At 36.1% G+C, this 26,240-nt stretch overlaps 2 protein-coding genes across 2 annotated transcripts; both read left to right on the top strand.

The window, feature by feature from the left end:
- The first annotated feature begins 3,244 nt into the window (after positions 1-3,244).
- On the top strand, positions 3,245-6,584 carry LOC140227356 (uncharacterized). Its single transcript, XM_072307769.1, has 4 exons — positions 3,245-3,344; positions 4,637-4,961; positions 5,768-5,821; positions 6,503-6,584. The coding sequence occupies exons 1-4, from the start codon at positions 3,245-3,247 to the stop codon at positions 6,582-6,584; spliced, it is 561 nt and encodes a 186-aa protein (XP_072163870.1).
- Positions 6,585-12,580: 5,996 nt separating this feature from the next.
- On the top strand, positions 12,581-26,237 carry LOC140226770 (uncharacterized). The gene is made up of 6 exons (XM_072307198.1): positions 12,581-12,788; positions 13,850-14,065; positions 15,368-15,583; positions 22,168-22,230; positions 22,925-23,067; positions 24,435-26,237. The coding sequence occupies exons 1-6, from the start codon at positions 12,581-12,583 to the stop codon at positions 26,235-26,237; spliced, it is 2,649 nt and encodes an 882-aa protein (XP_072163299.1).
- Positions 26,238-26,240: the final 3 nt, after the last annotated feature.

Genomic DNA, 26,240 nt, shown 5'->3' on the forward strand with positions numbered 1-26,240 from the left:
TCTTTTGAGTTTTTGTTCCACACTTTGTTTTGCTACCAAGTCTACCTTACATAACGGTAGGCATGGAAAAGATGGAAAGCCCAACACGTAGGTTTAACATTTTACTGCAACAAGGACGGAAAAGCATACTAACAAAAGTTATGAATTTTTAAAGTACCTTCACAGTCACTGCTAGATGAGAAGACTACTAGAGTATGATGTCGCATGCATACAACCTTATTTCACAAAATGTTACTTTTTGACAAAAAGTGCACATATCCTCGACTCGTCACTGACGTATGTTAACAATTCTTTATCTGCACTGACACGACTGACACACTTGTAACACTGAACTTAATTCTTTACACTACCCCACTCCTGCCTGACATGCACCACCGCACACAAACCTTCCCCCAATATCACATGATCACTCACATCCCGCCACAAGACAGCCACAAGACATCCACAAGACATCCAGGCAACGCAAACGTCTGCTTAGCAGGTAATCATATTATTTAGTTTATTTATGATATATGTTTGATAATTTTTATTGTATGATATGGTTGTATGCTATATATACTCACTATACACTCATTTCCAGTTATACATTGTTGAATGTGTTGCAAAGTGCCAAAAAATATTGCCAAGTATGTCATGTAACTATTAACTCATGCTCAACTTATATTTAATATATTGTGTTTATGACTTCAGATTTGTTATGCTCAAAAACATATATTTCGTTTCACAAACAGACATTAAAGCTGAGGAAGACCACGGTCGAAAGCTTCACAACTCTGCCGGTTTCATGCGACATCTTCTGTTATCTACATTGTCTCAACTATAATTTCACTTAAGATGACAGAGGCGTGCGGTAGGAATATCAGCATCATCACACTGAATTTCTATTTATTATATATATACATACATACAGTAAGACCATGAAGAAAACACATTATGTAAACTATGAGAAAACGTGTCTGAAATCACGGGCTATACTATTTATACAGCCAAATTACGGGTTAGATTACCGTTTCAGTTTCGATAGATTGTGATCATAGTTACTCATCCCTTCAAGAAGTATTTTTCCCGGACGCTGTGAAACAATGCATATACCGGAATGTTTTCATAGAAAAGAGGGGAGTGTCTTATTTACCCAGGGTAGCCTCTTCAGTGTTGCCACTGCTCTACCAGAGGGCCCTGTCATGATTATTACCCCAGCGTTGCCAGGTACCCATTTATACACCTGGGTCGAGAGGGACGTGGTGGGTAAAACATCTAGTCCAAGGACTCAAGCACTGGGCGGGACTCGAACTCGGGTCCTCCGATCGGGAGTCGAGAGTCTTATCCACTATGCCACAGCGCTTCCACCCACTATGCCACAGCGCCCCCACGGGGAGAATCATTGGTCAGACTTCAAAACTCGTAATGTCGTTACATGGTTTGACTTTTCCTGCGAACATTGTAGAAATTACTCATATCAGAGCCCGGTCAAGTAAAAACAAAATAAATATGATAACAAAAAGTAATGTGTTTGACATAACAACAACTCAGCACTAGATTCCTTTATTATAATCAGTAGCTTGAGAAGAAACCCTGTCCAGGTACAAGAGAAAACTTCTCAGTGTGACTTTCACAGCATAATAGATACCAAAACTAGCCAAATCATTACTTTTATTCTGAATGCTGCCACTGTTTCTCACCGATCATGCCAATGTTTCAGAATTAGTATTTAATTCACAAATTGCTCACATACCATTCCCCCCCCCATAACATCTTATTGATGTCATGATTGCACTATCTTGATAATCAAAACATTATTTGCTGTTGGAAAAGGTGTAGTTTGCAAAAGACGAAGTACAGATCTGAGAGATGCCAAGTTCAAAAAACTTTTATGAGTGAGATTTTCACGACTCGGCGTTTCGGCGCTCGCGCGCATGCGCGCGCGAACGAGGAAGGTGTCACCCCTCCCATGGTAGGGAGCTTTTTTGAATTATTAGCTCTTAATGATGCGATCTGGGGCATACTTAAGTGACTATCTTTTACTAATTTTGAAAGACAAAAGGAAAATATACCTTCAAATTGCAACTATCACTTGAATCCTTTGAGCTATGCTCCTTATTTTTGGCACATATTGCAGACTTCACCCGATGCGTGAGAAAAATGGGTGCCCTGCGTGAGATCGTGAGACGGGCCCTAAATGCTTGAGTCTCACGCAGAATGCGTGAGACTTGGTAGCTCTGAGATCTTCCCCTTGTTAATACTGCCATTTTTGTTGGTCTTTTCGTCTAGAAATGTTGATGTGATCCTATCAAAAAATCGCACGTTCTATCCTCCACGGGTCAAACACTACTTACTTCCTCTATAGGGAAATTAACTTAAGTGGTGAAAAACGAATACAATGGTGGGTATATGATTACACTCGAAAAGACTCTAAGAGGGATGATGGCACTGACAAGAGTATCTATGCAGGGACTTGTATACGTGACTTGAAGATTATTATCATTGCGGTTTCATAATGAAACATAAGACATTTGTTTTTAAATAGATTCTAGAAATGACTGCAATTGAAGGGTCCTGTATCAAGACAGTAACAATTGTACATGCTTTTAGGCTCTAATATGGAAAATCGTTTACATTTCTTTAAAGGACAAAAATGTCGGTAGGACACTTCAATTTTGATTTTACGAAGTGATGAACGTTTGTTATTTTGCTATAATGGATACCTCGTTTTTTGTTATAATCATATAGCTTCAATTTCAAGTCGATCTTGAAAAGAACTTGATTTTCTGCTTCGTTCTGAAAATTCATCCCATCAAACCTGGTCATCAAAAACAAAAAAGTAAGTCCCTTTTTCGCACGTTTTCATAATCAACACGTCTACAAATCCCCTTCTCAAAACCCCTCCCAATAATGTGTACAACAAAGTGACAAAATCACTTTTAATTGTTGTAATGCTTGGTTGGCTATAGTTTCTTTTGTATCAGTACACTTCAATGATTTGTTATTGTACCATGTCACTTGATCTATATCTTCAGTGTCGACACTTTAATGCGCACTGTCGTGCGCAGGGGCGCGAGCGGGAGACACAGTCTAATTATTGCGTTGTATAGTCATTGATGCGACAAGTTGTAGTCTGAACAAAGACGCCATCTTGTTTAGTACAGATATTGGGTTAGAAAATTCTGCTTGAGGAGAAAGGTTGTTTATTCCACGTCAATAGATCATATTTGTGCTTAATGGTAGAGTTTGACTCTGAATAGCAAACATGAAGAATGAAGTCATGGCTCTCAGTTTAGCCAAGTGGACATTAATGACAATGGTGATAGGATTCTCGTTGCCTCCCAAAGTTTCATCGGACGTGATAGGTAAGTACTTTTATATTTTCTTTGATGGTTATTTTTGAACCCCCAACAATTATTCTTAAAAAAATATGCGCATATACGTATTTTTCCCATTTCCTTTCAGACGGAAAACGATGACTTATTTTCCCCTTTTTAATGGTATTGGTATTAATTGCAGTGCTGACATAGGGGAAGTTTGATAATTTTTAGCTTCACGCATTATTATAGACATACAATTTCACGCGCAAATTGGGAAAATTCATCAGAGAGATAACAATGCCACCAAATGACCCGATGCTGAACAAGCGGTTGTTAAGTTCGCAGATTAATCATGTGTATTATAAAGGAGGGTTACACATTTGTCTAGATATTCTGTTCTAGTTGTTGAAAATCCGCGCAAGTTCAACGAAAGGAATCCTAATAACGGGTGCCTTTTAGGTAAACCACTTTTAAAATACCCGCGCTGAAGCATGAGTCAGACAAGAAAGATGCATGGTTTGAAAGGGAAAACAATGTTAGGTGTCCATTCAACTATTTTTTGTTATTTGTTTATTTGTTATTTGCTTCTTTTTCTTTCAATATTTTCTGCCCCACATTTTCTGTATACATGTCTTTTGCTTTCAGTTTGGACGCCCACCCAGACACACGTTGTCTGAGTCTTTGTGGGCTTCCATCTCCATTTCTATTTTGTCAATGTCTTTAAAATTTTTATTTTTATTTTTTTTTTGTTATGATTACTTTCGCTGTTGTTGCTTCATACATTTTTGTTGCTGTTCTGATGCCGATTGTTACCAATATTTTCACTGATTCTATCTCTACCGAGGAGCCCACACTCTACAAGCTTTGTTTTTTTCAGTGGGTCCCTCCGTTTTTTGCCTTATGTACGTTGATATTTCACTTTATTTCAATTTACTTCAGCCATTGTACTGTGTCTTTACTGTATAAGTATACAAGTACTGTTTTACTCTGTTAAACTCACTTTGTTTTCTTGATACGATTTCTATCACTGAAGAAAGAGTGATGTATGTTATGCTATATTCTTTTTATTGTCGAAAAACGGAATAAACTTGAATTTCAATTTTTGAACTACGTTACATAATATCATGAGGAATGCACGTGCTTGTGAAACACTGGAAACTGCAGCCTGTCTCTCTCGAAGCACCATGCTGCGTTCTATACAGAATAAATCTTCCAAAATGTATAGGCCTACCCTCTTTTGGCACGCTACTGGAAAAAAAAATATGATAAATTATGTTAAATATTGAAGGTACTTATGTGTTTATATCTATTTCACTGATGTTCGCCACTGATTTCAGGTCAAACTCTCGACTGTTCGATGGGTTACACTACCCTTGCGATCCAGGCAGACAGCGTGATACGGGTAGTTGCCGACAGGTGGGAAATACAAGCACCTAAGGGTCAAAGGATGGTTCTATGGCTGCAATCTATCAACAATCAGTACATAAAGGTTACCACAGAGGATGAGATTTCTACCATTAAGAGTGAGATTGAACTTGAAAATTTCAGCATATCTCCACCTATCTTTTCACTTGGCCACAAGTTGAGACTTAGACTATATATATCCGACCCGGAGATATATATATCCCGTGAGAGTCGACATCACCGCAACGTGTTTAAAAGGTAACTTGTTCCATTCTTTATGCGTGATAAACAATCAAATTGTCATTTCTGTCATGAATAAACGTGTCATTTTGTTATTACAGGCACCATCATGATCTATACCAAATGATTTGATTTCAAATAGAACAGTGCAGTATGATGGCCGTTAACTGATGGCTACCCTGCCATGTTCATGTTCGATAGAATATTGAAGAAAAAAAAATAAACGCAAAACATCCATTAAAAACACCTTAAACACTGATACTCGGCAGAGTGCAGAAATAAATTACTACAAAGGTTGAAATGTAACTGTTGCATTCTTTATTTCTTGCATTAAAGGGACTGTACAGTACTGGTTGAAGTGAGGATTCAGCTTGTAACGTTTTGCGAGATATTTAGAAACCACTCTATGAAATCTTACAATACAATGGGTAATTCTAAGGGGATTCAAAAGATTGTTTAATGAAAATCAGTTTTTGAAATGACTAAGATATCTAAAAACAAGGTGAAATAAGGAGATCAAAATAAAAGTCTTGACATGTCAATTTTATTAGGATCACTTTTTTTATCTTTGATATCTCAGCCATTTCAAAGCCAATTTTCGCCAAACAAAAGTTGAATCCTTCTTAGAATTACATGCTCTTTCACAATTCATAAGAGATTTCTCATTATCTCACCAAAAAAATGTTATGAACCTGAATCCTCACCTCAACCAGTACTACAGTCCCTTTAACATTAAGTAGGATTCATGTTGTGTAACAACGTTTTCTCTTAGAGATACTACTCTCTTTTTTTTTAAGTATTGTTATTTTTGTGACACACTATAGATACACAACTTTTTCCTCATCTGAAACTCATCGGGGAACAGTCTCCTCTCGAGGGTGTTGTGGTTTGGCAATCTGCTACGGACAGCTTTGTTTGCAGTGATGATTTTACAGAAAACGTTGCTGATTCGATCTGTGGAGCGCTTGGTTTTCCTTCCTATCAGAAGATTTCTAGCGTCGAGTTGCATTCCTATTTAAACGCAGGAAATTGGATCAAGGCTGAAAGTTGTCCCGAACGTACGTGAAACTTTTCTCCAACTGTGTTCGATTATCTCAGGTTGCGAATCTTACAGAGGATAGTGCTGGGTGTAAATTACCTATGTTGTCATTGTGCAACTCGCAACCGTTAGTTTGAACCTTTCAAGATATATACCTTTTCTGCTGTTCGTTATTACAGACATCTTTTAAAGGGGAAAGTGTCCTGAAAATGCATTTCTTCATGATTTCGTGATCACGGGTAACAAATTCAATGTGATGAAGTATCCGGTTTGATTAGGTGAAATGAGATTAATTAGATCAAATGAGGTCATAACAATGCAAAAATAAAGACATGACGGAGATATAGTTAACGATGTTTTCCTTTATAAGCAAACGTTATGCTTTATCACATTTTTTATTCTTAAATAGAGAAAATCTACAATTACAAGAAGATGTAATGGTAACTAGTGTTTTTACAATGTAAATGTAGTTTTATGCTCTCCGTTTATCATTGAAATGCATTTTTAATTCGTCTCACAGATTCACGAAGTATGGTGAATTGCTCGTGGACAAGGACCGAATGTCTCTCTCGGAGAGCTGTGCACTTAAAATGCCGAGGTGAGGAAACGTGTTGAAAAGTTTAAAGATTCTTTGCGCCTTTGGTAGATAAGTCGACACAGCATCACAAAAATAACAAAATTGCGCAGGACCCTACTTTACATGAGGACTCACATTGCTAAATTGATGAAAGTAATCAATCTTTGTTGTTTTCTTTTATCATTTCCTGAAAGAGCAATTTACCCTCCACATGATTTTAAGGTTTGGGATCATAAAACATATGGCTAATTGAGTTTTTGCAAGTTTTTCTGACTAATTGAGATTAAGAGGTTTCTTTTTTTTTCTTGGTTTATGAATTCGGACATAATTTTTATGCCCAAAATACAAATGAGGCCTTTTTTTCTTCCAGCCAAGCTTTACTAACACTGTTGCCTTTAAAATGTATGAATAAACAACTCGATTATGAAATACAATATATTCATCAAATTAGTGCACAAATTGGAAGAATATTTCATATTTCTTTATCGGGAAAATTATTCTTCATTATTGTCTTTCTCCCCTCAGTTCCTGGTTACCTTGGCTGTTACAAGAAGCTATCAAGTACGCAGATTAACACTCTAAGTCGGAGTTTCCCCAGACATGCCGTCGAGCACGACCTGGAGTGTATCTTCATGTGCCGAGGACAAAGACAGTTTGCGGACGTAGCTGTTCTACATCGAGGCGCATGCTTGTGCGTCCCATCAGAGTCATTTTCTAGCATATCCTCTTCAGAAACCAACCTTCATGAGTGGATATGTGCTGATAGAGCGGACCTGGAATTCAAATCTGCTGTGTGCTATGCGTTTAATGGTAATTTTGACTGCTTTTGCTGTAAACAATGTGTATTTTGTAGGTATATGTTTACATTTTACGTAATGGTTATAATTTTCCATCAATTTGATGAATTTAGTATTGTTTCGTCAGATTAAACAAACACAATAAAAAGTATGTAGTTATGCCATTATTTTTTTGATTACATCATAAAATCGCATACGTATCGATATACATTTAAGTTCCTATTTGAACACCCTGGTTTCCATTTAATATTTGTATTGTAGTTTTTTTCACTGATACGTGTGTTAGTTGGTGCATGGTTAAAAGTCTCACATTCAATAGCCAATACAGATGTTGCAAGAAATGTACCTTCACTCCCCTTTACTCCCCCCCCCCCCCCCATACTGGAAAGTCTCACTGAACTTCAACTGGGCAAGTGTCACGGTCTTTTAGTTCTCTTTGTGTACGTGTTTTAAAACACAACACCCTTATACTGAGTGGTCCGGCTATCCCCTGGTGATCTGTTGTAATTGAGTAATTATTGCAACTGTGACCAAGATGGGTCTAATTGTATCGAACTTTGTATTGTATATTGAAACCCCACACACATTTGCACTTTGTACACACACCTGCACAATAGTATGCACTTGCAAAATGCACATTAACACCTATGCAGTTGTTGTCTTTCAAATCTCCGGTAATTTACATTTCTGTATTACAAAATGGCGTCAGAGGTGAATACTCCCGATATTCTTGCTGACGTTATGCCTATGCGCGACAGTAAATATTACACACCCCTTGAATTCAATGATACTATACCGTATAGTCAAGATAATATTTCACTTCTTCATATAAACTCTAGGAATTTGAATAAAAATTTTGAATATTTGAATATTTTCTGTTATTGGAATAAGTGAAACTTGGTAACATCAAAACTCCCCAGATATCTTTAATTTAGAAAATTATAAAATAGTTAGGGCTGATCGTCAAGGAAAAAGGGGTGGCGGTGTTGCGTTTTACATTGCACAAAGTTTACAGTTTAAAATCCGTTCTGAAATCACATTAAGATATGCAGAAACGTTATTCACTGAAATTGATAACTCAATTTCTAAAAATGTTATTATAGGTTTAATTTATCGATCCCCTGATCTGAACTGTGAATTATTTTGTGATGAATTGGATTTTATATTTCCATAAGATAGGTAATGAAAGTGAACATGTTCTTATTTTTGGTGATTTCAACATTAATTTTTCCCCCACGTCTGATAACAATAATTCCCCTAGTATGCATTTAATGTGCTCATATGGTTTTGTGTCGATTATCAATTAACCCACCAGGATAAATCCGCACTCATCAACTCAGATTGATAATATTTTTTCGAATGTATATAATAGTATAATTACGGGGGGTATATTATGTTCTGAAGTTTCTGATCATTTACCAATATTCTCAATTTGTGAATGTAAATTGGGTCGTAACAAATTACGTGATGAAATATGGTATTATAAAGAATAAAAACGTAATGTACAATTGCTGAAACAGAATTGATTTTTAGAGGAATGGACAGATATTTATAGTATTAATAATGTTAATTTGGTATATAAGTGTTTTAATCATAAATTGTTGTATTATTATGAAAATAATATTCCTTTATGTAGAATAAAAAATAACCGAAGTAAACCAAGAAATCCTTGGATTACAAAAGGTATTTTGAAATCCATAAGCACTCGTGATTCTTTCTATAAGTTACATATTCGTAACCCAACTGAATTTAATTTGAATATGCATACAGTTTATCGAAATAGATTGACAAAATTGATTCGTTTATCCCGTAGATTAGTTTTTCTGATAGAATGAAAAAGGTCTCTTCGAATATCAATGCAACATGGAAAATCATCAAAGAGGTCCTAGGTGAAAAGCCTGATTCTCCGCCAACGGATGATATCACATTAAACGGCATGAACATAAATGATCTCAAAACGTATGCAAACTCATTTAACTCATTTTTCGTTAACATCGGTCCGGAACTTACTACTAAAATTAGCAATACTTCTGCTCATTTTACAGTATATCTTTTTGACCAAAATCAAGAGTCTATTTATTTCAACCCAACAAGTCCCAGTGAAATTATTGATATCACCAAATCTTTAAATAGTTCCAAATCTTGTGGTTTTTATAAAATTAGTATGACGCTTTTGAAAGAAATAGTTTATCCACTCGCAGAAACGTTAAGCCATATATTTAATCTTTCTTTATCACAAGGTATTTTTCCAAATCTGCTGAAAATAGCTAAAGTCAATCCCACTCATAAAAAAGATGATCCTCATGAAATTAGCAATTATCGTCCCATTTCTTTGTTGCCTAGTATATTCAAAATTGTAGAAAAATGGTTTATAATAGACTTCTTAAATCTATCAATAAGTATGATTTACTTATTTCCAATCAATATGGTTTCAGAAAGAATTATTCCACTGATTTAGCATTGACACAAACTTATGATAACATTACGAGTGCTTTTGCAAATAAAGAACATGTTGCAGGTATATTTTGTGATTTGAGTAAGGCATTCGACACTCTTGACCATTCTATTTTACTCTCCAAACTTAGTCATTATGGTATTCGGGGACAAGCACTTTTATGGTTTAAAGATTATCTAACTAATAGAAGACAATATGTTACTTTGAATGGTTGTGAATCTGATCCCCTTTTAATTAAATATGGTGTTTCTCAAGGCTCAATTCTGGGCCCACTATTATTCCTTCTTTATGTCAATGATATCATTAATACATCCTCTCTTCTCTCTTTTGTTTTATTTGCTGATGATCCCAACATATTTTATTCTCATAAAGATCTTAAGATTTTAAATGATCCTTTAAATATTGAAATTAGTAAAGTATCAAATTGGTTTTAGTCTAATAAACTTTCTTTGAATATAAAAAAATACTAATTTCTTTTATTTTAAACTTCATTCTCATAATGTATATACGCTGATACATATTAACATTGATGATATCCCATTAGAAAAGAAAACAAATTCAAAATTTCTGGGAGTATATATAGATGAAAGTTTGACTTGGAATGCGCATTTGCATTATGTAACAACGTGTATTTCTAAAAATATAGGGATTATTTCCAAGCTGAAGTTCTTTCTTCCTCGTTAAACTTTATTTCTATGATATAATTCCTTAATTCTCCCACATATAAGTTAGTGCAATGTTGTATGGGGAACTTGCGGCTCTACCAAAATAAATTCTATTTTGAAATTACAAAAGAAAGTTATACGTATTTGTACAGGATCGCATTTTCTGGCTCATACTGATTCTTTGTTTCATGAACTTAAAACATTGAAGGTTTTTGATTTGAATAAGCATTGTATTCAAGTAGCAGTAATTATGTTTAAATGCATACATGATCAACTTCCAATATCGTTTAATAACATGTTTAGGTTTAGTACTTCTGTCCATTCGTACCGTACTCGTATATGTAGAAATTTCCATCTTTTGAATCCCAAATTATTAGTGACACATAATTCTAAAAGACATTCGGGTCCGGACATTTGGAATAATCTCCCGGACAATATAAAGTCCTGCTCAAGTATTCATTCTTTGAAAGCTTCACTAAAACGATCTTTTATACAATCATATTCTTCAAACCAATCAAGATAACAAACATTTATGGTAAATGATTGTCATTTTTTTAGTCAATCTCTATTTTCTTCCTTCAACTGCATCTTGCACTCACACCTGCAACTGAACTGCACCCACCTGATCACTTTCCTCCAAGAGAGTTGTATCGTTGGATAGTCATTTTATGAAGCCTCCATCCATTTCAAGCTTAATCGCATACGATGGTGGTCTTCTGCATTCCATGATCTCTGTTGTTTACTGAAAAATACTGTATATCTTATTTTGTGTTTCTGTGTATCTACATTGCTCGATGCAATCACCTATGTGTATCTATTTGTGTACTGTTATCGATTTATTTCACTGCACTTGCTATTCTTTGTCTTTGTACTTTTTGAAATTTGTATTCAAATTGTATTTGATTGAACGCAGAAATAAAAACAAACAAACAAACAACAAACAAGTGAAAGGATTAAGTAACAGATATCAATCATTAAAATCATATCGATCTATCTTTCTCTCTTTATTTCGGGGGGGGGGGGGCGTAAGAGTGTTTTCTAATATTTCAGGACTGTTGTGTTTTGAACTAAATGTCTTGCTTCGAAATTAGATTCCTTCATGTTTTTGTCGTTTTTTACATTAATGTACACTTACCGCGTTTACCTTCACTTTTCTATACTGCCTTCCATGGCTTTGTTTTGAATTAGTACACATCAACATTCCGTCTGAAGAGCTGCCCATCCTTTGCACTAAACGTTAATTCATGCAGAAACTTTATCTGGCTACGTGTGATATGAACATCGGTAATCAAATTGATAGCTTGCGTAATGGTGATTCAAAACATGTTTTTGTGCCTCATAACTTCATACAAATTTTGCTCATTTCTGGTTGCCTATAATGTAGTTTCCTATGGCTTTTGTGACCAACTTGACGTTGTCCAGCACGGACAATGGGACTCCAACGTCACGTGGTTTGGTTCCATTGTAAACCTGACCTGTGAGGATGGTTACGTCATCAATGGTAACGCCACACTACAGTGTGTGAGACTACCTGGACGGTCGACGTACTTCCCTGTTTGGAACTCGTCGGTACCATGTTGCCAAGAAGTGGAGGGTACGTCCCCCCCCCCCTCCCCCACCCAGTCTCATATTCAATTTCGTTTGAATTGCACTCACTGAACACATGATGCTTTAGTTTTGAATTCAAACCTTGCACAGCTCAGGGACAATAGGTAAGTGTGAGTATATGTCAATATCCAACTCTACACAAACTCTCCTCGAATGGAATCATTAACACAAAAAACACTCAGGGATAGGAAAGTATTGTACAAATATACTAGTAGATATGAGGGATGAAATCTTTAGTTATACGTCTAATTCGTGGAGGCATGTAAATTTGCTTTGCGCTCTTTGAACAATTTGGAAGTGCTATCTATCATAACGAGTATAATGAAAGAAAAACAGAACCTTTAAAGTTAATGCCATGGTTTCATATTCCTTGTAAGTGTTACTTTGTTAGGGCAAGCATTGGCAGCGACTGACACCATCCTTTTATCTCCCTCTCTTTCTCTTTCTCTCTCTCTCTCTCCCTCTCTCCTTTACCTCTTGCATATCAGCCTCTGGGATGTTTTGCGATTTCCCTGGTGATATTTCTAACGGAAGATGGAACTCTACTGAGACGTCACTTGGCTCCTCAATATCTCTTACTTGCGATGATAGTTACGTCATCAATGGCAGTGTCACTTTGCAATGCATACGTTCTTCCGACAGCAATCTACCTGTGTGGAATGCATCCCTCCCAACCTGTCAGAGTGTAGAATCAATGTCCTGGGGTACTTTATTTTTCTTTTTATCTGAGCTTTATCTGAGCTTTTTATCTGGACTATGAAACCTAAACGGCAAACACAGCATTCACCATGATTGCCAAAAAGGCAGTGTTTCGCTCATTTGCACCCCACAGTTTTTGCGACTTGGATAATGACAACAACAACAAAAATAATTTTATTTAATGTTTTGGTTGTTAAGATTACAATGATTTGATCAAACAAACGAGGCAACAGAATTAAAGGCTGTAGCTGAATATTAACGGCCCATGCAGTTCAGGTAAGGTAACAGTCATTCAGAGAAAACAAAGTGTTTATCAAAGTGACGTACTACGACTATTTAAAATCCTAAAGTTAAATTTTCATGCATGAACTACAACGGTAATTCTTTAAAACTTTGACACAACTGATGTGTTGGCTCAGTGAGTAGAGCGGCTGCCCTCACACTCGGGAGGTCGTGGGTTCAAACCCCGGCCGCGTCATACCAAAAGACGTTAAAAGATGTGAGTTGCTGCTACCTTGTTTGCTGTTCAACAGTTGAAAAGGTTAGAGCAACGTCGATCTGGCGCTGCTCAGTGGCTGCCGGGCCCACGATCAATTGGGCAAAATGAATTTCCATTCTTGGACAATAAAATTTGGAGTTTATATCCAAAACAATTATTATTATTATCATAAAAAACTTAATCTTTTTACTGGTTTAAACACTGATGATCTGCTTTAGTTCTAATTCCTAAGTCATATTTGCCTCATATTGTAATATCTCTATATACAGTATGATATTGAATGAGCCTGCCCCGAGTTGTATCTCCAACGTGATAACAGGTCCCCATGCACATAACTAATGACCTTCCCAAACTGATAAAAATTTTCTGCATTAGTCTCGTCTATTTTTTAATCCTGATATTCCACGAACCCCTCCTCCCTCCCCCATCTAAGAATAAGGATTATAAATTCACACTTTATGGAGAAGAAAAGCATGACATAATAAAGAATTGTTTACTCATGTTCCCATATGACTGACGATCCCCATTATTGTATACTGTCTTTTTACAACCATTCTATATTGGCAGGTAACAGGCTAAAATGTGGTTACCCCGGTAACGTTTCACACGGAAAATGGGGTTCGAACATCACACAACTTGGATCCACGGTAACACTGGATTGTGATGATGGTTACGTCGTCAATGGAAGCGCAACGTTGCTGTGTGTGGCGTCATCCAACGATAATCCATTGACATACACACCAGTTTGGAACGCATCAACCCCGTCTTGCCAAGAAGTCGATCGTAAATGTTCAATCTGATAGGCCTTCATCTTTGAAGCTAATCTAAACATGTCACACAATGCGGAGTAGAATGAAAAATTAACATCCATCATATTCTGTTTTGTTGAGTTCCTTAAATGAGCACGAATAATACCTTCCCGAATAAAGACGGTTTGAAAAGCTTACTAGACGAGCAATCTCAAAGCAGTTGTGTATAATTCACAGTGTGTTTTCTTAAAGCCACTGTCGCTGATACCGAGGGATTTCAACCAAGTTCATCAACGTGAACATTTTACTATAACAGTTTACTTTATTTGAGGATTTTATACGTCTCCCATATTGAATCACCACTATCCACTGAATGCAGGAGTTTATTAATGTGAGCACTTAGATGCAAAGAAATAAAGTAACACTTGTTTATTACTCAGCATGCTCAATCATAGTTCGGATTTGGATTATCAATGACAATAAGGTTTGTAGTAGGAAAGCTTTTTGTCTTACTTTTAAAATACGAAAAAGAAACAAATGTAATGCTTATATGAATTTTGATTTGATTTGAATTGATTTGATTTGATTTGATTTCTGAATTTCTTTTTCATACATAAATGTAATACAAAGTCAATTGAACGAACTAATTGAGCAAAGTATAATTTGAATCTGACAGTTAAAACAGATATATGATTAATCAAAATATCCAACATTTTTCTAACGCGATGCAAAACGAAAACAAGGAGGCATCATTTCACGCATATATGCAAACTTAGGATCCCGTGTATCTGCGTTCAAAAAAACATATTAAGCAACTCTGGATATAACAGAAAGACAGGAGACCATCATCGTAAACAAACGCTTGACGTGAATAATGGCCCCAAAAGTGAATGTCTAAACGAAACGACATACTATGAATATAATATTCAAATCATCACTCACTGAGTAGCGACAAAGATTATGATTAATACATGGAGAGAAGGTTGGCCTGAATGAATAATGTTGCTCTCTATTCACTGCCCATCGGGGCACATTAAAAAAAACCAAGACAAACGCAGGCCTGCAATAATACATGTATAGAATTGCCTGGCAACAATATGTGCATGCTTACATTGACATCAGCGAAAGAGATGTAGGCCGCTACACAATTCGTTATGGGGATCCGAGTTGGGTCAACCTACAGTGTTGCATGATATCCCCACGCCACCGGCTATTCCCTACCGGCTATTACGGATACACACATTTTGCAGTAAGATAAATGAAGCAGTATGTAGCAAATGCGAATCCTTGTCACCCTACAGCTTACTAACACATTGTTCATATTCCGTCCGTCCAGGCAACGTATCGAACTGTGGTAATCCTGGTAATGTATCGCACGGAACATGGGGTATAAACACCACGCTGCTTGGATCCACTGTAACACTAAATTGTGACGAAGGTTATGTCCCCAACGGTAGTGCTACGTTGCTCTGTGTGACGTCACCAGGCGGTAGTCGATCGACACACGCACTAGTCTGGAACGCGTCAACCCCATCTTGTATAGCAGTTGAAGGTAAATGCTCAATCCTTGCCTCTATCTAATACTAATCAACAAACGAATGGCATTTTCTGTAATTCTACACACTTTTTTGTCTTTTTGCATCCTTAATTTTTTTTTTTTATTTTTTTTTTTTTTTATTTTTTAAGCGAGCAGGAATACATTACCTACCTAAAAAAGAATGCCGGGACCTGTCGTAAAGTCGGCTATCACAGGATGACCAATCACGCTGAAACATTTATCATTTCATAGGTTTGATTTTATCTAATGCCATTCATTATTTTGATTCATCCCTTTTTTCACTGTAGAATTGCACTATAAGCGGCTAAGATTTCAAGGATTTCCAGCTTTAGTTGGATTTCTGCTGTTTCTGTAAATGACATTCGAATGATATCGTGGGTTTTTTTTTTTTTTTTTGGTATTTTCACTTAAATCGCGTTAACATAACTTGCTGGTGACTAAAGCTTTGACACCGAATATAATTTTTAACACCGAATTTTAGATGAAACATTTGGTTCTTATTGGACTTCAGGAACAGTGAGTGCATTATTGTTCGGGAACACATAAGAACCATATCGAAGATTGCTATTCTTACCTCGTTTGATATTTATAATGCCCGCAACGAACCCTCTTGGACAAAACCGGCATATCTCCAGCCTGCAAAGGAAGATTCTTGGTGTTTCTAACTAGTTCTATGTACACACACATACATAAACACCCATAAAGTAATACACACGCCCACACTCACACACAAACACACACACATCCACACACACATGCACATACACAACGCACACTCATCTTTCACACTCACACATGATTATGAACACACAAAACGCATACACATACACACACGAACGGGCTCATGTGCGGACCTATATATGCAGGCCTTTATATTCATGTTTCTTTTTGGCGAGTATTGTAGATTGATCATTACAGGTCAATGATATTGATTATCATCGATAATATGTACCCCTAATCTGTGTTGCACATTCTGCGCTCCATATCAGTATATTATTCTGTCATGACTATGTTTTATATCTGTAATGAATAACGAATGGATTTTGTTTTGTATAGGTAGTGTGAAAAGATCTTAAATTCTGATGAATTGTTTTTGGTATAAATTATCAGAGATAATCAATTAGTTAAGTGTTGTTTTGTTTTATGTATTGTATTTGGGGAAGTTTTCAGAACTGGATCTTTTTTTCTGATTTTTGGTACTTCTTATTAAGAATTTACAGGGGTTTCTTCAGGCACTTTTACAGTGCATGACCCAGCTCCTCCATAAGGCTCAAAGAATTGTTTCTACATATATTTTAGTAACAAGTAGAAGGAAGGCGCACTTTTTTCTGTAAAACTGAACATATTTATTTATAATGATATTCCCCTGTTAAATATGCCAAATAGAAATAACAAAACAGAGGCAAAAGTTTAAGAGGGTCGAAATGAGATTGCCAAGGTTAAGAATTGATGAACTGCTATGGCATCTTAGACTTATCATTCTCTTCCTTATCGCCACTATCATAATTATCATCAACATCATCGTCACCATCATAATCATCATCACCATCATCTCTATCAATATTGTCATCATCATCATAATCATCATCATCATTATCATCACCATTATCATCGCCATCATTATGAATTATACCAGTGAGGTGGGAGGAATATGATTATGTATATCGTATGTTTATATATCCATGCAGTCATTATTTACGGGCTGGTTTTGTCCATTTTGATTTCCCCCTTTGTATTGTTGAATATGTGTATTTATAGGATTTATATCTTTGCATATGTATTTATCATTATGTATATTTTGTCGTTTTTTCTGTAACAATGGATGTGAAATAATTATATCATTTTATTGGGCGGATTTAATGTAATTTATTGGTAATGAATTTCGCGAATGAATTATTTTTGTGTGTTTCTTAGGTTAAATATATGCTGATATAAGTTCATTTTTTTTGTGAGTTTTTTTTTTTTCGTCTTGAAACAGCTGTTCATGTATCATGTTTGTGTGTAAATGTACTTGTATACATGTATATGGGTCAGAATTTTGAACGATGTACAATTGAACAAAAACGAGGCAAAATTTAAAAAGTAGGAAATTCTCCAAATTATTCATCTTACCTGAAAGAGTATAACTCAAGCTTTAATATGAACCCAATTATACTAGGATTTGCCCAGAGGAACAAGTTTTTATTCACCGCTGAAGTTTACCATGTCCAGAGCAGCGAACGTCCGTGAGGAATAGTACAGCACATACACTTGAATACCATTTAACATACTTTGAAAAGATCTGATTCAGTTCAAAATCCTAACAAAATATCTTAAGGGACATGTGTACGTGCTTGCAGAATATTAAGCTTGTACTCTTGACCTGTACGTAATGGTAGACAACTGATGATTTAACTAAATTCGTCGTTTCTGTTGAAATATTGCTCTTCCGCTAAACACTTTCTCCACTTTACGCGCATTTTACAGAAACTCAATATTTTGACCTCTTATTTCACTATCCCATACTTCAATGCCCACTCCCAAATAATAACAAACCTTTTTAAGATGTATCTGATCTAGGCAGTCTCTATAACCCAACGAACATAGCATAGTTTTCATCACGGAGGTTCGCATGTAGCTCACGGACGTTCGGAACAAACAAGATGCAGCTCTCCTGAGTTGGAAACGCATTCTACTTACAACAAACAGCAATTTCATGTCGAGAACAAACTCCTCTGCAAAATCCTGAACAGATATTACCAATTCTCAATTACATAAGCTTGTTTATCTTGTCATACTGAGGAATCAAAGAAAACAATTTTTCCATCTCCCGTAAATTAACGTACAAACATACGTGCAATCTCAGTGACGTAGTCCATCCTTGAGAACGAATATATTGATCAAAATTTCTTTATCATGAAGTAAAGATTCAGGTCCTAAATTTGTTATCTAAAGTCTACAATGCAAAATTTGCTTATAACGAACATGGTCACAGCTAAAATTATGACAAAGAATTAACATAGAAAGACAACAGAAATGTGCTCCGTTATAGTAATACGTTGTTTAGCTGGGGAGGACAAACGAATACGTTGGGAAGAAATGATAATGATAATGATAATGAATAACATTTATATAGCGCTTAATACTGATGTTTCTAAGCGCATCAAATCGGGGAAAAAATAATATATATAACGATAAAACAATCCCTCTATGTTTGCTCCTTGTGTTACACACAGTTACCGAGGAGAATTTTTATTATTATATTAGTCAGAAATGATATTAATAGGTTCGATACTGCGAAGTTTCGTCATAACAAAACACAGTAAGTCCATATTACATGGATGGATGCTTGTGACTTCGATATTATACAATATGGTTTGTTATAACAAACCTGTTGTAGCGCGTCATTTCGGAGGCTCGTTATTCATACAGTTTGTCAATACGAAAATTGATAGAGTTCGTATGATTATGAAGCTTTTTTATTCGGTAAATGATAGGAATCTCCGAAGGTTAATCGAATGGTTTATTAATCGGAACATCGGAACATGAAAAATCATGTTCGCTTATCCAAATGTGGAGAAACAAGTTAACAACTAAGATCCTCCAAATTTCAAAACCTCATAATAACCGTTTTCACCTAAACGAATATCAGGCCCTTTCCACTTTTAGAAGAACGGACCTAAAGATAATGATCATTAATATTTATTTTTCGAACTAACAAACTTTCGGAATAAGAAAATTTTTAATAACAAACCTCCATAATTAACTACAAACTTTTTTTTTTTCATTTTCGGAATAACAAACCTTTGGACATCGGAGTAACGAATCTTAGGAAGAGCGAACGTATCAAAGTGTAACCTGAAACCTATTTTTGATCATTACTTTTTTAACATGTGTTTTCAAAGTAAGCACAAAAGCACAAACAAATTGACGATCTCTCTGTCTCTTAAATGTAAAATGAAAAAACAAAATCTTGGAAAGAATTACAAATGAACATTGCTTTTCATTGATGAGTATAAAACAACACCTTGTGATGATAAGCGGAGGATTTGTTTGTTTTCATCCGACAATAATTGTAAACTGCATTATTTTTGTTCGCTTGTGACGGCATTTCGATGAATAAAAAACGTAAACAAACGAACAAAAACTTCTCCAGAGGAATTTGGTACGACGGGAGTGCACTGGCAATTCTTTTCTCTGTGTGTTGGAGCTCGATCCCTTCTCTGTTTCTCAGTCATTTTTATTCAACTGCTTACACGTCCTTTTGAAACTTTTCCATTTTTTATTCAACACATGCCCATTACAGACTTCTTCCGTCATTATCCTGCATGTGATTACGTAGCACTTTTCGGATTTATTTTGGTTTGTTTTGTTTTGTTTCTGTTTTCTGTTTGGTCGCAGCATGTCCAGGCTATTGAGGGAATGAGAGAAAAATCGTCATGAAGAGAAAAATAAGAATGAATTAAGGCATTTAATAATCATGACAATTACAGCGAACGTCCGTTATGGAGACCAAAACTGGATGTGTTCTGTATGAGACGGCAGCTACCATACTCAAAAGATAAACACTTGGCGCACCTGTCACTAAAAAGTGGCACTGATCCTCTTTCTCCTACTATGTAATCCATTGATTTATTCTACCAACGAACATCCGTGACCAAAACGTTTTCCTTTTGTTATTACAAGTAAATTGAGTGCTGAACATTATTCACTTTTGGGTATGAGCGGCTCGGTGATTTGGTAATATTTTCAACTAACATTAACTTTATGTGCAGTGATATATATGTAATTATCAGCAATTTCCTTTCTCGGACAGAACGTCCGTGAGAGAAACTTTCAGAACCTGTAACAGTACAAATTGTCTCCAGATCCTCATTAGAAAGAAAATTAAATGCACAGAAATTACAGATTACGCAAAATTCCATTTTCCTATAACTTTGTTTTCAGTGTTTAGCTGTTTTTGTACAATTAGAGGGAAAACAAGCGTAAAATTGTGAGTAAATTTTCAACTGTTTCTTCATCATGATCACATAACGCCTTAAAAATTCTGAAACTACTGCCCTAAACTCATTGTTTACTTTGTAAAACTTTATTTGTGACTATTGGAGCTAAAAGTTTCAAAGAATACAGGACACTTTTGGGACAAGTTATCCCTATCGAAGGGATTGCATACGTCACGGACGTTCGCTGGAATTGTCACGGACGTTCGTTCTACTGATAGGGTCATGTTCCCAGACGGATAACTAATCGGCAGAGAGTACCTAGCCTTCCTAACTCTGTCAAAAATTTGAAAAGGTATTGTCAATGCAAATTATAAGAAATTTGACATCCTTACAACATATGTATTGCTCAGAGGGGGATCAGGAGGTGAATTTTCAGAGAAAATATTAATTATTTACTTGGTTTTTGGTGAATTGCATGGTCAAAAAACTGCGGACAAGCCTCAGTCCGCTCCAAAAATAACATACAGCTCCTCGGCTAGAGAGCCAAAGGTAAAATGCACCTTCGTCATAAAAGCAAGATGGTGTCCCACTCGAAAACGTTTTAATCATCACGGACGTTCTTTTTTTCTCGGAGGTTCGTCTAAAAATATAATTTCGGCTCCTATTTGACAAAGGATGGACAGAAACTCAAAACAAACATATTATCGTGTGGCTAGATCTTAGTTGATTACGACTCAGAACAATATCACCAATAGCGTTTAATTGGATACGATCTTTATTAGAAAATAGCGGAAGCACGTCCGTGACGAAAACTGAGTATAATTTTGCACAAAAGAATATTACGTCCCATGTACAGCCAGCAGACGTACAATTTTTGCAGGATATGTTCATTAGGTGGAACACCAAATTTTCGTATACACTACAGTTGGGACAACAAAGTAGAATTTGCAGCAGCGATAGAAATAAAAGCACCACGGACGTTCGCCTGTTTAGGACTTTGATATTTCAATTGTTCTCTGTGATTTTATACGTGCTCATATAGTTCTTATAATGTTGTGGTTCATACCCATGATATGTCAGATCCAGAACATGGTCAGATATTAGATGCCACGTGTGCTTGAATATGCACATCATTACTTTGAAAAACAAAAATTATTGTGAAAATAGCGTTTTTACCGTATTTTTACGCTTTAAGTCCTTGTCAAATGAAAAATATCAGGCAAAAATCAACCAAACCATATATTTCCTGAAAGGAAATTTACCAATCTTTGAGATGACATGAAAAAATCTGGTTTCTTAGATCATCCTTGCGTGTTCTAAGGGAAAGAATGTCATAAGGTGCGAAAATGGGCAATTGTACATCGTTCAAAATTCTCACCCATATATTTGTGTAACTGTCAATAAGCATTATTGCGGTGTGATGGACTGGGTCCACTGTATTTTTTTTTTCCTTGTACGTACCTGCCTGTGGGCAGGTAGTATCCTAGGATTATTTAACACATGCTTTAATCTGCAATGGAAATAAAGTATGCTCTACAAAAAAAAAAGAATGAGTGTCACATTGCGTTGCCAACAAACACGCAATAAAGGGAGGGGGTAACATATAAAGTTATTTCTTCCTTACCTAAGACCCTGCTGTTTACTTGCAATCAACAGGTGCAAGCCAGCCTTCACAGGGAATTACGCGAATGCGAATGATAACTGTAACATCATCTGCAGGTGAGTAGACAGCCACATTGCTTTTTTTGTATTAATCGTTGCTTTTCCTTTAGGGAGGAAATCCACTGCACCCCAAAAATAAATAGATTCTGAAAGAAGGAGAAAAAACATACAGAACGTTTCAAAAATGGAAAAAAATCGGATAAGAAATAAGGGAGATATAACATTTTGAAATTTCACATTTCTTCGGATAATATTTCTCAACCAGTCCTTATGAACACTGAAATGAGCGATTTGATGTCATGCCCTCACAATTTTTCATATAGGCCTACGTTATATATGAAATTCGGAAATATTATTTCAAGGTGATACAAGTAAAAGCGTATAGCCGTATCAAAATATTGTAGACTTAACATTGATTTTTTCCTTTATTTTCGGTGGTTTTAAGGTAAAAAAGCCTTAGACTGTGTAAGACTTTCCTATTACATCAAGTTTTTAAAAGGAAATCATATGCATCATTCTCTTACATCTACGGTTTTCTTTCGGCCATCCACTGTGCTCATAGGTGGACAAGTTAGTGAGCATAATAATTCGAACGTTCGGTATCATGTATACATCATGACTGTTCTACAAAATGTTTATTCTTTTTGTGCATGATTCTGTATTCTAAGAGTCTTCATCCTGTGTTGGAAAATGACATATACTGACACATAAGTCAAGTCGTTTATAACTAAATATGTCATCTATATTGCAGGATGGGATGGATCTATGAGGAGAGAATGGTACATACGAAAGGCAACTATTACGGGCTCAGTTGTCGTAGGACTTCTTCTTTTCGCACTGATTGGTACAAGTATTCTTCGAAAGTTCATCAAGAAACGTAGCACCAATATTCGAGTAAGAAATGACCCTATTTGAATTAAAATTGAAATCAAAATTTAAGCAGCCACCAACGCGAAGTACATGGCAAAATACATATAATGAGGAAATCAGGACAAAGTGTATAAGTGTGATACAAAGTGTATGTATGTACAACATATGAACGCGGAAACTTCAAAGTGCAACGCAAGAAAACTGCAAAGAGTACAGCTATAAAGAACTTCTAATATGCAAGAATGATACATACCGTGATTATGACGTCGATTCACAGTATTTGTATAGCGCTATACATCTGTTTGATAAAAAAAAAAATCAAGGACACAGACTCATCCAAGTAACTACATGCAATTGAACATCTGGTGAAACTGTGAGTCTTGAGTAATGCTCGAGAAATGATGGAGAGAGTTCTAAAAGGGAGGAGTAATAGAGGACAAAACCAAGTTTCCGCAATATATATATACAGAAACCAAGTTCATGCTGTAATTACTTACAGTTTATTTTGACACAAAAATTGTCAAGCGATTCGTCCTTTCTCAAGTGTTATTGAACTTGGTTTCTCTATAATTATACATAGCATAAATCTTGAGTATACATCTCTTATATATATGTATATATATATATATCACTTTATATATATGTATATATATATGTATATCACTTTATTATCTTATGTATCCAGACTTCTTCCACTTTGTTATCTTTTGTATCTACAATGATTCGATTCCATCAATGTTCTTTTCCAGAGGGGCCCACACACTACAAGCTCTGTCTTTTTAGTGGGTCCCTCCATTTTTCGCACGGTATACATGTACTTCATTTCGATCACTTCTGTTTCTTTTTTACTATACAATGTATGATTACTATAGGTCCTCAATTATTGTACAGTCTTTTCATTTCACTATGTTCTATTTACCTTGTTCTCTGTTATCAAAAGAAGTGAAACATATGTTATGTTGAAAAATGAAATAAACTTTGAATTGAATTGAATTGAATTGAATATATATATATATATATATATGTATATATATATATATATATATATATGTACATTATGTGTGTGTGTGTGTGTGTGTCTGTGTCTGTGTGTATGGATTTTATACTCACATATTGTTGATGTTGTTTTTTTTTTTTTATAAACCTAGTGATCTGTTTTGCTCATACCTCATTCCCAGTTCCACTAAGGGAATAGAGAACGTTTCAAGTATGTCAAGGATTCCTAAATGTTGCGAGATTTACCTTGTTAAAATAGTTTTGCCATTTAAGCCGATCTGGTTTTAAGAGTAGGGCAAGTGTGAAACTCGTGTCTAAGGAAAATAGTTCCCGCAGAAGTTTTGTGGATAATCTCCTACGTTGAAATTTTATTATTTTCTTGTTCATTTTTTCAGTATCACTATGCTGTGGCAAAAGTGAGCAGGCAGAAAGATACTTCAATTTCTTCGAGCAGTAGTTCGCTGTCTCACCAGGATGTCAGGATAAAGGATGGTCAGGAAAAAGAGCTGTACGTAGGCATGTCAGGTACCATGAAAAAGAAATATGAGGTGGACGTCAAGCTTCCTCGGTCTACAAAGAACGGTGAAGATAACAATGAATTAGATGGAGATGATTACCTGCTTCCCAGTGTCAACTTGACTAAAGTCAAGACGTGTCAACCTCAGGCAAGTCGTAAGGAGACAGACGCTGATGGCAATGGAAATAGAAGGTCCTTAACGTCCGACCAGTCCGCGAGCATCCTAGAAACGCATCACCCCAACTACATGAATATCGTTAGTACTGAAAAACGCGGACAAAGGAGACAAAGAGAAATGTTCGAGGTAGATAAAGCTGGCTGTCCCGATGTCGAGACAAAGTCCGGCGAAACTGCTCCCTACCAGCCCACAATCCAGGAACCGCAAGATCACCATGATTTCGCGGATATCCGTAGAAATGAAAAACGCGACCCTCTTGCGAAAGACCTGAATGATCCTTTATGTTCTACATCAATACACTCAGGTAAACCAATAGAAATATCCGAGTTGGATGAAAATGGCTATCTTGTTCCTGAAGCAAATCCCAACAGCACTACTCTCGACCAATCAACAGCCAACCAAGAAGCGCAGGATAATCCCGAGTATGCAAATATTCGAAGAAATGAAAAACAAGACCCTCTTGCGACACCTCTCAATGATCCATTATTATATTCTCCATCCATTCACCCTGACAAACCAATAGAGATGCCCGATTTGGATGAAAATGGTTGTCTTGTTCTTGAAGCAATTCCTAACGAAACTACTCTCGACCAATTAACAGCCAATCAAGAAACGCAGGATCATTCCAAGTATGCGAATATCCGTACTAATAATAAACGAAACTCTCTTTCGACTCCTCTGAATGATCCATTATATTCTGCATCCATTTACCCTGACAAACCGAGAGAAATGCCCGAGTTGGATGAAAAAGGCTATCTTGGTCTTGAAGTAAATCCTAACGAAACTACTCCCGACCAATTAACAGCTAATCAAGAAACGCAGGATCATTCCGAGTATGCGAATATCCGTACTAATAAAAAACGCAACTCTCTTGCGACTCCTCTGAATGATCCATTATATTCTGCATCCATTTACCCTGACAAACCAAGAGAAGTGCCCGAGCTGGATGAAAAAGGCTATCTTGTTCTTGAAGCAAATCCCGACGAAATTACTCCCGACCAATCAACAACCAAACAAGAAACGCAGGATAATCCCGAGTACGCGAATATTCGAAGAAATGAAAAATTTGACAGTCTTGCGACTCCTCAGAATGATCCCTTATATTCTACATCCATTTACTATGACAAACTAAGAGTAACACCCGAGCTGGATGAAAAAGGCTATCTTGTTCTTGAAACAAATCATGACGGAGCTACTCCCGACCAATCACCAGCCAAACAAGAAATGCAGGAATATCCCGAGTATGCGAATATTCGAGGAAATGAAAAACGTGACTATCTTGCAACTCCTTTAAATGATCTATTATATTCTGCATCCATTTACCCTGACAAACCAAGAGAAATGCCCGAATTAGATGAAAATAGCTATCTTGTTCTTGAAGCAAATCCCGACGAAACTCCTCCCGACCAATCAACAGCCAACCGAGAAAAGCAGGATCATCCCGAGTATGCAAATATCAGGAGAAATAAAAAACGCGGGGCTCTTGCAAACTCCTCTGAATGATCC

This window comes from Diadema setosum, chromosome 4 (genome assembly GCF_964275005.1).
Source record: "Diadema setosum chromosome 4, eeDiaSeto1, whole genome shotgun sequence".
Lineage (NCBI taxonomy): Eukaryota > Metazoa > Echinodermata > Echinoidea > Diadematoida > Diadematidae > Diadema > Diadema setosum.